A 16,149-nucleotide genomic window follows, 5' to 3' on the forward strand; every position below is an offset into this window, starting at 1 on the left:
CACACCACAGCCACCCTACAGCACCCTAACCCTCCACCATATTTGAAAATGGCTTGAAATGCTGAACAATTGAAAACAACTGTACCCAGTTAGAACCCCTTCCTTTTCCCTCAGTTTCCTGGACATGTTCACACACTGAACCACAGAAGTCCAACAAGCCCAGAGAGCAGCTCAGTTGGGACATCTTCCAGGACCTGACTTTCTGACTACGTCTTGGCTAAGTGGCCCTCTGTAGTCTGTCACAGCACACGATATCTCAGATAACTCTAATCTTTCTGTCTCCTTCTTTCAACAGTGAGTTAAATGAGAGAAGAGACTGTGTACTGCTGGCAGAATTGGTTATAGCTTCTCTATTTTTTTATTTACAGTTCATTTATTATCTACCAAACATGGCTAAGTAATTTTAATCAATCTTGTGGAAATGATTTCAAATAAAGATACTCACCAAAATAAAAACTCATTTCATTAGTAATTTGCAATAATTTCAAGCATTAGTGTGCCTTAAATCATAGTTTTAGCATAAAGCAAAAATTGACAAAATATAAGAAGATACAGATATATCTATAATAGAAGTAGCAAAATAAATACTTGTAGATGAAACCAAAACTATAGCAAGGAAACATCACTTTTGAGTACTGTAATTAACAAACTGCACATAATAGGCATAAGTACTTGCACACATATAACCAATGTTGTAAAAGTATATTCCAAAATATAGAAATGACTCCAATTAATCAATAAAAAGCAGATAATCCATCATGAAAACAAGATATTGCACAGACAATAAATACTTACAAAGTACACATCACATTAGAAATTAAAAATATACATATTAAAATAAAGAGATCTCACTACATACCCACTAGAATGAACTTAGAATGTTTAATTGAGCTGTATAGGTTTTATGAACTTCTCTGTACATGCACATCATATTTCACAAAAAGTAAAATTTTATTAATGGTTACATGCCACAGATACTTATCAGCATTTGTTGATCCAAAGAAAGGAAAGTATTTTGTTTTTCTTCTTCTTCATTCCACTAAATTTCCTCTTACAGTTTTATTACAGTATAACTGATACACAAAATCTTACACACTTGCATATATTAAATATCCTGCCCCAAATTTTAGAAACATCTCCCTATTTCTCAGACCCTCTTCAATGAACCCATGACAACAAATTGCACTTCTAAATTATTTCTATTTCTGTCCAAAATAACCTTCACATTTCACAAATATCAAAATTGCACATGAAAAATAGGTTAAGAAATTACCTCTCCCCTAATACCACCTTTACACATTCTCTCATTTTTAATAGTAGGTGATATGGAGGTAACTTGGAGGACAAGCTTTAACAGGAGCATACCCATTTTTCTCATGTCTGCTGTAGCTCTTTTCTTCAGAGCTAAGTCTATATACTTCACCTTCTGACTATGAAGCCCAAACTGTCATATAGCTCTGAATCAATTAAATCATGAAGCATGTTTTATTCTGAACTAGCTTTTAATTTCCTGTGTATATTTGACCTACATATCACAAAAGCAACCCTCTCTGACAGAATTGGTCCCATGGGAAAGGGGAAAAGAGGTTGAAAGGAGAATGGAAGGGCTTTTATCCCAATGAGTTAACAATAGGCTATAAGAATTAGTCAATAGATGTTATCAAACAATTATCTCTGGTCCCTCGGAATCATTTTATTCAAGCTGACAAATTTTTATCATCAAAGTCACTTGCAATTTGTTGACAATCGATAAGCTATTTAATGAAATGTTAATATATAAATCATTCATTCAATTATGAAACGTGTAAAAATCCTTAAAACTTCATAAATAAGGTTGAGCAAATTCACTTCACTAAGCCTTGGTTGCTGCAGCTACCAAAGAGTCACAAAGCTGCATCCAATTTTGTGAGAGTTAAGTTATAAAGTGCATATAAAGTGTGTCACCCAGCACAGTTTCTCCAGATAATATATGCTTTTTGAAATGTTGACTTTTAGTAGTAATAATAGTAAAAATAAATTACTAGTAGAAACACAAAATAAATGAAGCATTTCAAGTAACACTTAAACATATAAATTAGGGAAAAGAAAGCAAGTTCATCCTACAAATAATATCCTATTCCTAAACTGTTGGACACTAGTCAAAGAGAAAAATGGTAGATGACTACTGATTTGAATGTTGAGCCTAGGGGAACTGCAGGGAGTACATTTAAATTCCTCTCAAAGTTGAATACTACTATATGAGTTTTTTAATAAAGAAAAAAAAATCATTCATCCTTTCTTTTTTGCCTCTGTGCCTAAAATTAGTTTTTCCATGCAAAAATAATTAAACAGTATTCAATGTCTTATTTATTAGATACTTATTTAAGTGTTTTTTAAACAATCGATTTCTAAGGAAGATTATACTGCTGTAACAGAAGATCAAGAGTTTAAAATAAAGCTTGGGAAGCACTGATTTAGTAAGTATTTAAGCACTAAAATAGAGAGGATTATTGTAAATTTGCTTAGATAAGACTGGTGGCCCACCAAGACAGAATAATCATTTCTTATATCACCATATAGCACATTATAGATAAGGATAAAGTAATGTTTTTGAGAATTCTAATGAACATTTATTTTTATAATTGAACTCATTTTGAAATATGTATTATTTAGCTGTTAGCTGCCTCTCTTCTTTGGGACTCACAGAATCAAAGCTAATTGTTTCCTGAACTGCTAAAGAACAAAGCTTTATGCTTTCACCCTTATAGTTAAATAAGTACAATATTTAAAAGTCACTCCCTTTTTATTTTATTCACATTTTTATTTTACAACTAACTAGGAGTCAGATTATAGAACTAACAGCGTAGATAGAATCTGATTTGTTGACTAATGAACCATATTAGCTAATTTGTAAACCACCTATTTTACAGATACCTATGTACACTTATATTTACTCATTAAATCTGTATTATTTGCAAATAAGCATTAAACTTAAAAAGAATATGTATAAATTTATATATAATTTTACTTAAAATATTATTCTTTAACAAACATCATCACAAGCTTCTCTGAGCTATTTGATGCCTCTGACTACCTGGGTATTGTGGCTTTAAGCTGGAGGTTATGTTTTAATCTACACTCTTCTCTGGTTTGTCTCCTTCTTATTACTTAATCATCCAATGAGTCTTACAGAACTGTCAGTTCAGAAGGCAATAAACTGTGTATGGATTTTTCTTCTTTAGGATTGAGAAAGTCCCAATCATGGAGGCAATGAAAGAAACTTCCATACACCTAGTACTTCATTTCCTGACAATCAAAGTCATGTGCTAATGATGACCTTAGGCTCCTGGCTACAGATGTGAGACAGGGCTGACAAATACCCATCACTGGCTCTGCCAAACAGTATGTGACAAGTTTTAGGCTAAAAACCCAGTTTCTAGCATAATTACTGAGTGACTAGGTGATGCCTCGTGTGACCTGGTTGTGACAGGTCAGAGGAACAATGAACTGCTGTGTCCTCAGGGACATTGATGTATGGGACATGTCTGTGGCTTACTTAGGAATCAAGGAATTTTCTATTAAGTTTTAAGGACACAAATTACTAGTTCTCTGTCTAAGAAATCGTCCGACAAAGTATCACAAGAGAATTTCCCATTTGCAATTTTAAAAGCACAGAATTAAAACACTGCCCACTGAGTAGAATACTCGGAGCACTACCATGTTAACAAAAGTGAATTTAAGATAACAAGGAGCACATATTAAGGGATGATGTTTTACTTCAGAAGGGACACTGGTGGAAGGGATGATCTAAGATATCTACTCATGGGCAAAGAAACTCTGTCATATAGAGCAATCAACAAAACCACTGTTTACTGTAAGGCTTTAAGTCGGCATTTTTATCAGTCCTCCTCTACTACCCAAACTAAAAATTTAAATACTTTGGGCTTGTCCAAAATCACCCCATTTGTCAGTGTGTTTTACCCTTGCTTTGTTCCTACCTAATCAACGGTGTCAACATCCAAGAGGGACCTCGCTCTACAGCTAACTCTCCTGTTTTAATTTCCTTTAGTGCATGAATTGCCAGCTAAAATAATCTTCTCCATATATTTTACTATTTATGTCCATTTCCATTAACAAGTAAAAATACAAATAGGAACCATATCTATTTTGCTCATTGTTGAACAAACAGGTCCTAGAAAGAATGCCTGGCTCTCAGATGACATATACTGAAAATAAAGGCACAAGAAGGGAGGAGGAGGAGGAAATAGAGATAAGGACAATCCTGTAATTGAGGATTGGAAAAATCACTATGTCAGAGGAATCACTTTTGCCTTACATTTATTTGTTCTATTTCATGATCCAAAAGATTCATACAAGCATGTAAAGGCTTTAGGGCATCACTCTTAATATGGACAAGTATTCACTTTTAAACAGGAGTGATCTTTCTACGATGAAATCTAATGATGTCATTTTTCTGCTTAAAACTATACAGTGACTAAAATACCATATTCCTCAAAAAATACAAACTCCTTACAATAATGTAAAAGTCCAAGAAACTTTATCTGCTACCCTTAGTCTGTAGAATCCTACAACCCAGGCATGCCTATTCCAATAATTTTTGAAGGCATAATGCTTGTCCAAAAGCACATAAATAAGTGCTTTTTCAGATTTCTTTTACCGTTAGGTGCCTTCCTCTCCAGATTCGAACAGTTGTCTCTTCAATTATGTTTTTGTTTGTCTCCACTATTCTATTGAAGCATCTCTTGACAACTAGGGTCCATGGCTTCTTTCTGTAAATTCAATAGCTCCCAAGTTAACTGGTATGTGGTAGGCAACAATAACATTCATGAGGTGTGAAAGTGTGCGCATGCAAGTGAAATACTCAATTGTTTATACCAATTGCTTTATTAGACTCATGAGACAAACACTGAACAAAAAATGAAATCGAGTTTGTCATTTGTGGTGCAGCTGTATCCCTGTCAGCAAAGCTTTGATCTTAAACTTCCCTTTGGATTCTCGCATTATGCTTCTACTCTGCTAAAAGTCATTTCATCCTTTTGCCAGCACCAGTTGCCTTAAAACTAGGACCACCAAGAAATATCATTCCACAATGTTGTTACTTGGAAAAAATGGCATCAGATAACAGACAGTCTCTGGCAACACTCTGTGCCAATGTCCACATCTATTAAGTTTGTTTACTAACTAGTCTTATTATCTATTTCATGTTGGGATTTCTTTAGGGTGTGGTAGAATTGGACAGATGGGTTGAAAGGCTTCCTTCAGGCATAATGCACATAGAACTGGGCAGATGGGTTCCAATTATCAACCTTTAGGCCTGGAACACATGGACAAAGCAGAGTGAAAAAGAATACACCATTGTCTAGTAGTAGGAAAAAATATTGTTGGGGATGAACACATTTTAAAATAAGATTTGAAATACAGAAGTCAAAAGTAGCACAGAATTTCAGTCGACACATTTTAATTATAATGTTAAGTGACCTCATGAACTGAAAAATAATTTACCATTAAAGAAAAATAGTAGCAATAGAAGACATCAACATGACCTAAGTTTTCTAATAACAAGAAGAAGGAGGCTCTGTTTTATTTCCTGTTTCTATCAATTAATTGAGTGGAGCTTTTATTGTTTTTTGGAAGATTTATTTATTTATGCATATAAAAACTGGGGTGTAGGTCAGAAGTGTGCGGGGTAAGAAGATTTACCAGAGACAGAGTATGAAACAGAACAGGCAGACTCACTGAAACCCACTGCTTAGGGGAGCAGTGGGTGAGACAGGAGAGATCTACTGTGCCATGTGAGTCAGCTCCCTAGGCAAGGATTAAACTCATGCTGCAATGGCTGCAGACAGCTTCATAGTGCTGTGCTTTAACCCCTTGCACCACCAAGGAAGTCCCTGAATGTAGCTTTTATAAAAGCTTTTCTATTAAACAAATGAGCAAGTGATAGTATCTGGGAGGGAAAAAATCCTAAGCCAAAAAGATCTCCCCAGTGTGAAAAAAAAAAAAAAAAGAACTGAACTAATATAGTAATAGTAGAAATTATAAGCAGGTATCTCACTTAGGAACCCCAAGGGCACAAAGTAAAACAAAATAAGCCCTATCCAGTGTACAAAGTAGAGGTGATGTAGTTGAGGCAAGGCCTCAAATCTGGGCAGGGCCCACAGTGTGACACAGCTTGAGGAAGAAGTTAATCTTCATCTGTATGAAAGAAGGATCAGATTTGCGTTGAAATGCTCCCATCAATATCTTGGCTTCTATTCTGCTCAGACCTCATGTGCTACTGACCTGCACACCCAACACCAATGGCTTTCCTTTCCTCTGACTTCAGGTTGCTTTGGGCCAATGGCTAAATAAGCAGAAGAGGGAGGAAAGAGTGAGATCACACAGGTTCCTCCTTGTACTGAGACCCAATGACACAGAAGACCCAGTTACTGTCTGGCTGCCTGCTCCACACTGCCACTTCCATGATTCCAGAAACAACTTCCTTTTCTCATTCCTTTAGGAGATGAGTGATAAAGTGCTCTTGGATGTACTTCTTCAGGTTTCTGGAAACAGTTCTGTCATGAAAATCTTCTCAAAATGTCTGACTCAATATGACATCTATTTTCTACAGAAACTTTGAGAGATAAACTAATATTTATTAAGTATCTACTACTATATGCCAAGCATTCAGTAGAGCTGTGATTTTCATGGTCTCAATATCTCCCTGAGGTAGGTTCTATTGCTGCTTCCTATATTACAGGTGAAGAAATAGAGGTGTCAGAAGCTGTTTTGTTAAGGTCAAAGAGTAAGTCGATGACCAAGCTGGATTTGATCCCAACTAACTTAGAGTCCTGCAGTTAAAATTACACTTATTTCACTCTGTTCAGAATAAGTCAGATTCTACCTGAGACTAATTATTTCCCCCTGATTTCATAATCCAGGAGGAATGAAACACAACAGAGGTGTGTTAAAATATAATATCAGAAAGTGTGAAGAGGCTCATAACTCTGAGAAAGAGGAATAGAGTACAAATTTATAATATCTTTCTGGAATACAATTTGACCCCAAGGCCCTTTATCCGTAAATTCATTTACTCTACTTCTAATCTGCCCTTAAATGCACCCTATGTTCCTTGCAGTACTATTCAGTTTAGCCCAGAGAGAGAAACGACCCAATGCCCACAAAAGATCACTAGATAAAGATGGGGTATATATATATTCAACAATAGACTACTCAGTGATAAGAAAAATGAAATTTTGCCTTTTGCAACAACATGAATGGAAATAGAGATAATTGGGCTTAGTAAATACATCATAAAGAGAAAAACAAATGCCTGTAGATGGAAAATAAACAAAACAAGGAGCCTTCCTGATGGCATATGGTTCAAGTCTCAGTGCTATTATGCTATCACCACTGTGGCTTTAGTTCAATCCCTGGCCAGGGAGGTGACCCACATGGTACAACAGACCTCTCCTGTCTTGCCTGCTGCTCCCCACTGCAATGGATTTCATTAAATTTGCCTGTTATGATTCCCATTCTATCTATGGTGAATCCTTTCACCCCACTCCACACCTCTGACATACATCTCAGTTCTTGTATGCGTAAACAAAATAATGATTTTGGTTTTTTTTTAATGTTCACAAAGAGCTGTCAAAGGATAGGGAGTTTGACACTCATCCTATATGAATTCAAAGTGAAAGTACCAGAACCAACAAGAATTACAGAAATAAAGACCTTTACTGAGAGGGAAACAAATCTAGTGAGATCGATAAAAGTGGGAATAATCTCTGTCTCAAATGTTTTGCTTTTTTTTTTTTTTTTTATCACTTGGTCCACTGAACCATTAATTCATCTGTCTTTCTTTGTTTCAAGAGACCTGCCCATAAAATCTCACAAATTTATAGTGATTTCAGTTTTGGGCAATTAGTTAGGCCTAGAATTCTCTTCTACCAGAGGTCCTAAAACTTGAATAGTACCAAACAACAATATCCAACTGTTATTGTTTCTTTACAAGAAGATACTCTTATTTCTGGGAATTCTCTTTAAATATTTTTTAGAGTTAAAAATATTAGTAGAATGCCTTACTAAGGTCAAAAGTAGTTTCATTGTGGAAGGGCAGACATGTCTTCTCCCCATTGTCTATTCCTAACCTGCAACAACTCTAAGGACATTGTCTACCTGGAACAACTCACAATTCTTGTTGAAATAAGCCAATGTGCCAGAGTTAGTTAATAGGCCCCCTGGCCCCCTCCATCCTGTCTCCACCTTAGTCTTAGCAACATGACTCACTTCCCAGTGGGAGCAACCACATTTTCTTGAATTGCAGAGTCTCTGACCTCTCCACTAGCTGCTCAGAGAGTTACAAAACATAACAAAGAAAGACAGAGGAATTAATGGTTCTTCCCCCTTGCTCTCATTCACTGCCATTATTTACTCCACTAAAGCATTAGTGCCTGAGCTCTGTTCTCAGTTTTTTCCCAGGACACTGCATTAGCTTGTGATTGCATTTTATTGTGAGTTAGTTGATCAAAGAAGATCACATCCATCCTATGAGATCTTCTGAAAGAGTGAGCCACTGGAAATTCTGATACAAAGAATCAAAGGGAGGTTCACCTGTGGCCTGCAGGAAGCAAAAGAGGAGTCCTGAAATAAACAGGCTCCTGAGAACCTAAGAAACCTGAGAAAACACAGCCTAATGACATAAAGAAACAATGCGTTGTAAGACTCACCTTGGTTTACACCTAAAACTTAAAAGAGGGAAAGCGGTAGCAGCAAACTCACCCTATGACTCTGCTCAGTTGTCTCCAAAATCCATTCAGTCACCTGCCTGGAGGTACCATCAATTCCTAAGGCCTCTCGCCAGAGCTCAATTTCCCCATCATGCTCCCAACCCTCATGCCCTTTACTCACCAACTTTGAGCTCCCCGCCTGCAACCACCATGCATGCCACACTTAGAATGTTGCTTCGGTCCACAGGGAATTCTAAAGTCCCCAAAACATAGAGACCTTTGAGGAATGGAAGATCTGTGTCCACCATGACAGTCCTGTCTGCAGAAGAAGAAGTTGTTCAGAGAAGCAAGAATTGCCTTTTCTCCTCCAGGAACTTACTTTGGGGTTCACATGGCAACTCAGGAGCTACATACATTGCTACCTATGCCAAGACCTGTGCCACAAGGGAATAATAAATATTTGGGAAAGACTAGGACTACAAAGTATGGAGGTAGGATACCCCCGTATCAATGTTAGTCAAATGTTAGTCAATTTGAACATTACTTTATATACCAAGTCTTATGGCCAAAAGTTAAGGTTTATGTTTCAACTACCCTAAGTCTACTTCAGTGCAAGCATCCCGATTAATATCCTACTCTGCTCCTCTTCACCTTGGTTTTGGTTTCATAGAGGTAGAGAAGGAAAGGTATGACTTTGGACTCTTAACTATTTGGAGGTGACTCCCATTTCTGCACTCAGTTCTACTAGCTTTGTAAACCAATTACTTCATCTCATCTGTGAAATGGTAGTTAAAATACCTATTTCGTTCACTAGGATTTTAGTGAGAGTTGGGTGATTTAGTAGATCAAAGCTGCTTATATAAGACTGGTAAACCATCCTAAATTCTCCAGTCCCTACCATAAAGAGCAAAGTGCTGGTACATGCTCAATAAATGTTGAATATTACCATTATTTCTACTGTTGTTCATTAGCTTACATGCTTGTAGAGCTTATGAGACAACTTAAAACCATTATTCTTTATCTCTCCTTTCAGAGAGTTTGAAGCAGTTTCCATACAACTTCAAAAGAAAGAATCAGATTTTGTCTGAAAATTACAATAGAATAATACAGGAATAAGAATTCTCATTTAAAATAGCAAATATTTCACATATGCCAAAGTATAAAGTGTTACTTTCTGAAGCTTAGTTGTAATTCAACACAAATTAAAGATATCAAATAAATGTTTCTGCTTAAATTTCAAGTACCATAATCACTGACATATGTAAAGATTTTTAGGAATTTTTAACATAATCTCATTCCAGAGAACAATGCTCCCTGCTGTTCTTAAGGACATGGCCTCAAAAATCTGCATCTCAGGAGTTGTCTTTCCCAGCGCCTGTCTACTTGCTTCCCTAGAAGACACCATGTTTTCCTGCAGCAGAGCCTACATGATTGGAAACCAACCTCTTCCCCCATTCCTCATAGGTTCGCAGCTGGACTACAGGCTTGTAACTGCCCTGGCAGTTAGAAGGAGTCATGGGGTCAATAAAATAAAGGCAGAATTGAAGTAAGACACCTCTAGGCTGATGCATAAACTCTTTATACGTGTTCTCTCCTTTCCTCCCCCTCAGCAGAACAGGAGCACATCAGTTCCCAAAGTGTGATCGGGGTCAGGCATTAGTCCCCGCCACTCATCTATCAGAATCTACCTGGTTTAGGTCTGTTGGTAAGCCAGTCTTTGTACGCCATTGATCCACTGATTTCCCTACAGAGCCTTCCCTCTTTCTCTCTCCAATGGCATCCCGTGCATGCTTATAAAGAGCACCTGAAGATATTACCACAATTACATGCATAATTACTGTATGTAAAAAGGTAACAGCCACTGGTCAGGTTTTCAGTGTAATCACCTCTTTCTCTCCCAATGTTACTTCCTTAGGGAGAGACCATTCAGTTTTTCAAGTCTTCAGTTACTTGTTGTGGTGTCAAAGATATAAATGTTAAATACATGTTATTCAGATCTGGTGAGTTTAATTCCTTATACCCTTTACATTTAAAAGTTCACTATTAATGGATACAAATGATCAATTTAAATAGATAAAAATAAATATTTCTATGCAATCACTGGTGGTTTTAAGATTCAAACTAACTTGGAAAATATCTAGAGAATGTTCTAAATTTAATATGCATTTTATAGGTGTGTGACAAAAACAAATTATTTCAAGAAAACACCTTGAAAAATGAAAGTTCTATACAAATGGGCTTTATGTATTCCAATTTTTAATCCATTCTAATCATTCCATAATGTTTGACTGCGCGAGCCTGTCTGTACAAAGCTTCGATGAAAGCTTTCTCTCATCCATGGAGGACTTGACATGAAAAAATGATGTTAGACCTCTTTTGAATGTGCTTTTCAGTTAAAATATGCTAATTACATGGAATGTAAAATATTTTTACTTGTGATCATGTGCTCCTGATAGAATTTTTTCTTTAATTCCCCTACACATTTTAATAAACAAATTTGCTATAAATCACAGATAGCCTAATTTTATAATTTCCATAAGAACAGAGACCATAGCTGTAATTTTCATTTTCATTTGTTCAGCACCTACAACAATAAAGTAGGTGCTTAAAGGGTAAAATAGGTGCTCAAAAATAATACTAAGCAATGTCTGCAGTCACATACACACAAACATGCATATAAAATCTAGCTATCAAAGAAAAAGCATGAGGAAAATAATAGACTATTCTGATGTTTTTCAGAGTCCCTTTCACTTTTGAAATTTCTGGATCAATATACCCACATTTTTTTTTTTCTTTCCTTCTTCCCTTCACCATGATGTGCCAAATCTTATTGGGTAGTGGGAATTCAAAGATAAAATATTTTCCGGCATCAAATGAAAACAGGTAAACCAATAAATATAATATGTTATGCACAAATAAATACAATGTGATATAATGTACTTTTTCATTATCTGGAAAATGATCCTATCTTCACTCCCATGGACTCAAAAGGAATGTTTACCAATGTGCCTGTTACAATAAACAAAATCCTGCTAAAATGAAATATATTCGTTAGAAAGAATTTTATATAAAGGAATCCTCCTTGAATCACAATGATAGAGTTGTCATTGCCAGTAACACAGCAAAAGAATTCACCCTACTGTACAGTCAGGTACCAACTGCCCAACCCTCAGCTGTAATGATAGCTGTGAAGCATTGAACTCTGCTCCAGATATGGAAAGTCAGGATCCTCATGCCACATTCTCTAGAAGTAGTATTCTTTCCATGAAATTGCTTCAGACATTTTGCAATGATCACTCAGAAAGTTACTTATACAACTTACTTAAAATCATGAATGATAAGCCACTACTAATCTCATCATGGCCTGATGCTTTTAACCTCTCCTTGACGTGGCCAAGGCTACTCCAGCCTACTCTGTCAGTGACCAATCTATCCTACTTGAGAGAATGAGCCCTGGCATATGGAGGGAACCATCTGGAATTTCTGTGGCTCAATGGGAGGCTGATGGGAGAACAGATCTGGAAAGAGACTCCAAAAAGAATTAATGAGTACCAGATGTAATTAAAGACTGCTTTCCCCCCAGAGGAGCTCAGGCCCAGCCATGGGGTGGTGCCTCTTGGTTCCGAATTACACCCTCTTTCCACTTATTCATCCATCAAACATTAAACATCCCACCATCTTTATCCTAGTATCTTTTGCCAAGCAGTGCTTTTGGTTTTGATTTCTTTTCTGAAAGGATGTTTTATGACAATTAGAAGGATAAAGTTATAGGGGGGGAAAAAATCTGGAAAATTAACACTAGAGAGGAATCACCTGAATTTCCCCATGAATTGAACGTAAAAACAAACAATAATAGGCTTCAGACTTCTATAAATGTATTAGCTATCCTCCATACCAGTAAGCCTGAGCCAAATCAAAAGGCAGATGGCTCTGACAGAGGGCTAGAGCTTTTATTGTATCAGGATAATCTGACTACCACAGTTACAAAGCATTCCATGTCATTTCAACACTACATTTACACTCATTTTTTTCCCAGGAAAGTCGGGGAATCAAGGTCACTATTGTGTAGCATTCCAAGGGTCTGACACTTGTCTAAATCCTGTAGAAATGAGATCAAGGGCAAAGGTCACAGATCCTGGGAATAATGATAGGGTCACATGAACAGGCATATTTTAGGGCAGGCAGACTCTCTGCTTGTATGGTATTCACTATATCAGAGCCCATAACTTAGGTGGTGAAGACAGTTTCCATTACAACCCTGCTATTGTCAGGGACACAGCAACACCAACTTTGAACAAAGCTCAGCCTTCTGAGGGAAGAGTGATGGCATGCAAGGGCAGAGTGAGATACACAAGGATGATTGTAGGCTTGTGATTTTCCTATACCTACCATAGTGAGTGGGTTTGTTTTTTGTCCCCTATACCTTCTTATAAATATGTGAACCATTGGAAAAGTAAATTTTAAAGTCATTTGAATCACTGATATATGACTCAATCTTCCTCTTTTCAAAGAGAATATTGTTAGCTCTGAAGTGACTTCTTTAAACACATATTTACACAATAATTGATAATTTTGTTTAACTTTGGTGACTCTAATGACTTCTTCAAATATCCAATCAATTTATGAGAATGACTATTAAATCCAAAATAAGTTCTCCTAAAATAGAATGCATTTCTCATGAAGAAAAAATTCAGAGGAATGAAAGATTAACATAATTGAAAATTAGTAGACCAGTTTACCAAAATGATGGTATCAAGAATATGTTATGCTATAGAAAAAGCTGCACAAAGAACTTCTAGAAGATAAGGATGAGTACTTTCTATAATTAATTTCTTTTCTAAGAACTGCTAACTTTATAGCCTGCCTTCTACATCAAATTCACACACGTGGTTCCTTTATTCTACTCTTCTACTCTATCATTTTATTTTTTTTTTCAAGCTGGTCTTAAAAAGACCAGAAGAGCTATTTTTTTAAAGTTCCCGGAGGCACAAGATTCAAAACCACTTTTCTTACACTTTGAAGAAAAAACATTTGCCTGCTAGGAGCAAGAGTGGAGGGAAGAAGGGAAGAAAACAGTTCTCTCTTCATTCTCACCTTATGGGAGAAGTCTAATTTAAACTTTGGATAATATATTCTTGTTCAACTTCCTATATATACTCGCTGTGTCTTTCTCAATCACAAATGATACACATAATTCCCATACTAGAATCAACATTTCAAATTATGATATCTTAATTGATCAATAAAATGTTTAACATACAGTGTTTATCTCTTCCTCTAGTTTATACCATCTGTTCTCCAAATATATTTTGAATCTATTTAATAGGAAGGTCTTTAAATAAAATTACCAACTGTATCAGATCAATCTTCTGAATTCCAAATTCACAAAGAAAAATACCAGAAGGTGCTGTTATTTTCATGAAGATCAAAAATAGTCCATGCCTTCTCTCATGCCAGGCTTTCTATACTTTTTTTTTTTTAATTGAGATGGTGTAATGATGTTGTTCTCTGCACAACCCTTCAAAGAATTCATTGACCAGTTGCATTGTTTCTTTTAAAATATCTTTACTATTATGGACCCTCCCTGGTGGAACAGTGGGTTAAAGCACAGCACTGAGAATCTAAAGGTGCTTCCACATGAGTTCGAATCCCGCCTGCCCCGAAGTGACCACATGGCATAGCAGACCTCTCCTGACCCGCCCGCTGCTCCCCTCAGCAGTGTACTTCGTCGATCTGCCTGTTCTGTTCCCCACTCTGTCTCTGGTGAAGCCTCTCACCGCCCCTGACCCTCTGGCCTGTACCCCAGTTCTGTATGCACAAATAAATAAATCTTAAAAAAAAAAATCTTTACTATTAAAATCTTCACTATAGGCCCTCTCTGTGGCACAGTGGCTTAAAGCATAGCACTAAGAAGATGAAGTCACTCACCACTCCTGCACCCCTGGCCTGTACCCCCTCTGTATGTATAAACAAAAACCCTTCACTACAATCTATGCTATCAACCTATCCACCCTCTCTAAAAGTTGCTCATATACTATTTAGTAAGATATTGACTTAGTTGCTCATATACTATTTAGAAAGATATTGACTTAGTTATCTATATATGTATTATCTTATGACAGGGATACTTAACACAAGACTCTACACTCCTACCAAAATTTTAAGTATGTAGTACAATGTGTGTACTCTGCCTAGTGGGTTTCAAGGACTCATCCATCCTGCAAAACTGATACCTTGTCCCCTTTGATGACTGTCTTCCAGTTTCCCATTCCTTCCAATCCCTAACAAAAACATAATTAAAAAAATGAGTAAGAACTACATAGACATTTTTCCACAGAAGGCATAAAATGACCAAGACATATATGAAAAGTTACTCCGTGTCACTAAGCATTAGGGGAATGTGAATAAGAACCACAATGGGACATCATCCCACACCAGGTAACGTGACTGTTAACAAACAACAGCAGATAACAAAAGCTGTCAAGGAAGAGGAGAAAAGGGAATCCTGGTACACTGTTGATGGGGAGGTAAACCATTGCAACTTCTGTGGGAATCGTATGGTGGTTGCTCAAAACATTAGATACAGAAATAGATATGATCCAGGTATCCCACCTCTGGCTCTATTCCCAAAGGAAATAAAAGAGGATCTGGGACTGGTATCGATACTCTGAAGGTCATTGGTGTTACCATTTGAAACCAATAGTGAACAACTTGCTCAAGTGACTCAGACCTCAAAGAAAAATCTAGAATTGCCATTATAAAAAGACTTAAAAATGAAAAATAGGCATTTTGATAGTTTGAGTCATACATTAAACTACGGCTTTGCTATGTGCTACAGCATTAATGTTCATGAATCTTTACTAACCTGAGTGTTGGAATTAAAATCCCTCTATAACTCAACTTACACACATTGAGTAAATAACCTCTATGTTACATTTTAATATGCTGTATCAAAATTTATAACTTCTGAGCAAACTAGTCTTTACTAACAAACTAGGCTTTATTTTTAAGGTCCTAATTTCATAAAGTGTTTTATTTTGTATAAATACAAATATACTTCTGTAGAAGTTGACATTGTCCTCTATATTTCTATACATTTCATGGTTATATTTTTTACAAACTGCAAAACTCATTAGTAAGAGTTTATTCATAATCTATAATAAATTGCATTTATTCAATGCAGAGAGTTCTTTTTGAAGTTTACAAAAAGCTCTTTTCCCCTTGAATTCAAATACCATTCCAAAGATCATAAAGGCTCATAGAACTTTTATTCACAATTCCAATATTTGAACAATAATATCCAGTTTATACAACCTCTCTGAAAAATCATAGTATTCAAAAACATTTCCATAATATCTGGTAAAGATACAGAAATCCTCATCATTAAAGCTAATCCCTATTTTAAAGTCCTGGATATATAGAAATTTCCAGGAAAGGAATG

The 16,149-nt window shown here is 36.2% G+C and overlaps 1 protein-coding gene across 1 annotated transcript in view; it reads right to left on the minus strand.

Annotated features, from left to right (window-relative positions):
* PKHD1 (polycystic kidney and hepatic disease 1 (autosomal recessive)) overlaps positions 1-16,149 on the minus strand; it is a 401,857-nt gene that overhangs the window by 133,957 nt on the left and 251,751 nt on the right. Inside the window, exon 52 of the mRNA XM_004674033.1 lies at positions 8,890-9,027. Within this exon, the coding sequence (XP_004674090.1) occupies positions 8,890-9,027 (138 nt within the window). The remainder of the gene's footprint in view (positions 1-8,889; positions 9,028-16,149) is intronic.

The sequence above is a fragment of the Condylura cristata genome, unplaced genomic scaffold, assembly GCF_000260355.1.
Source record: "Condylura cristata isolate star-nosed mole 26May11 unplaced genomic scaffold, ConCri1.0 scaffold00001, whole genome shotgun sequence".
Lineage (NCBI taxonomy): Eukaryota > Metazoa > Chordata > Mammalia > Eulipotyphla > Talpidae > Condylura > Condylura cristata.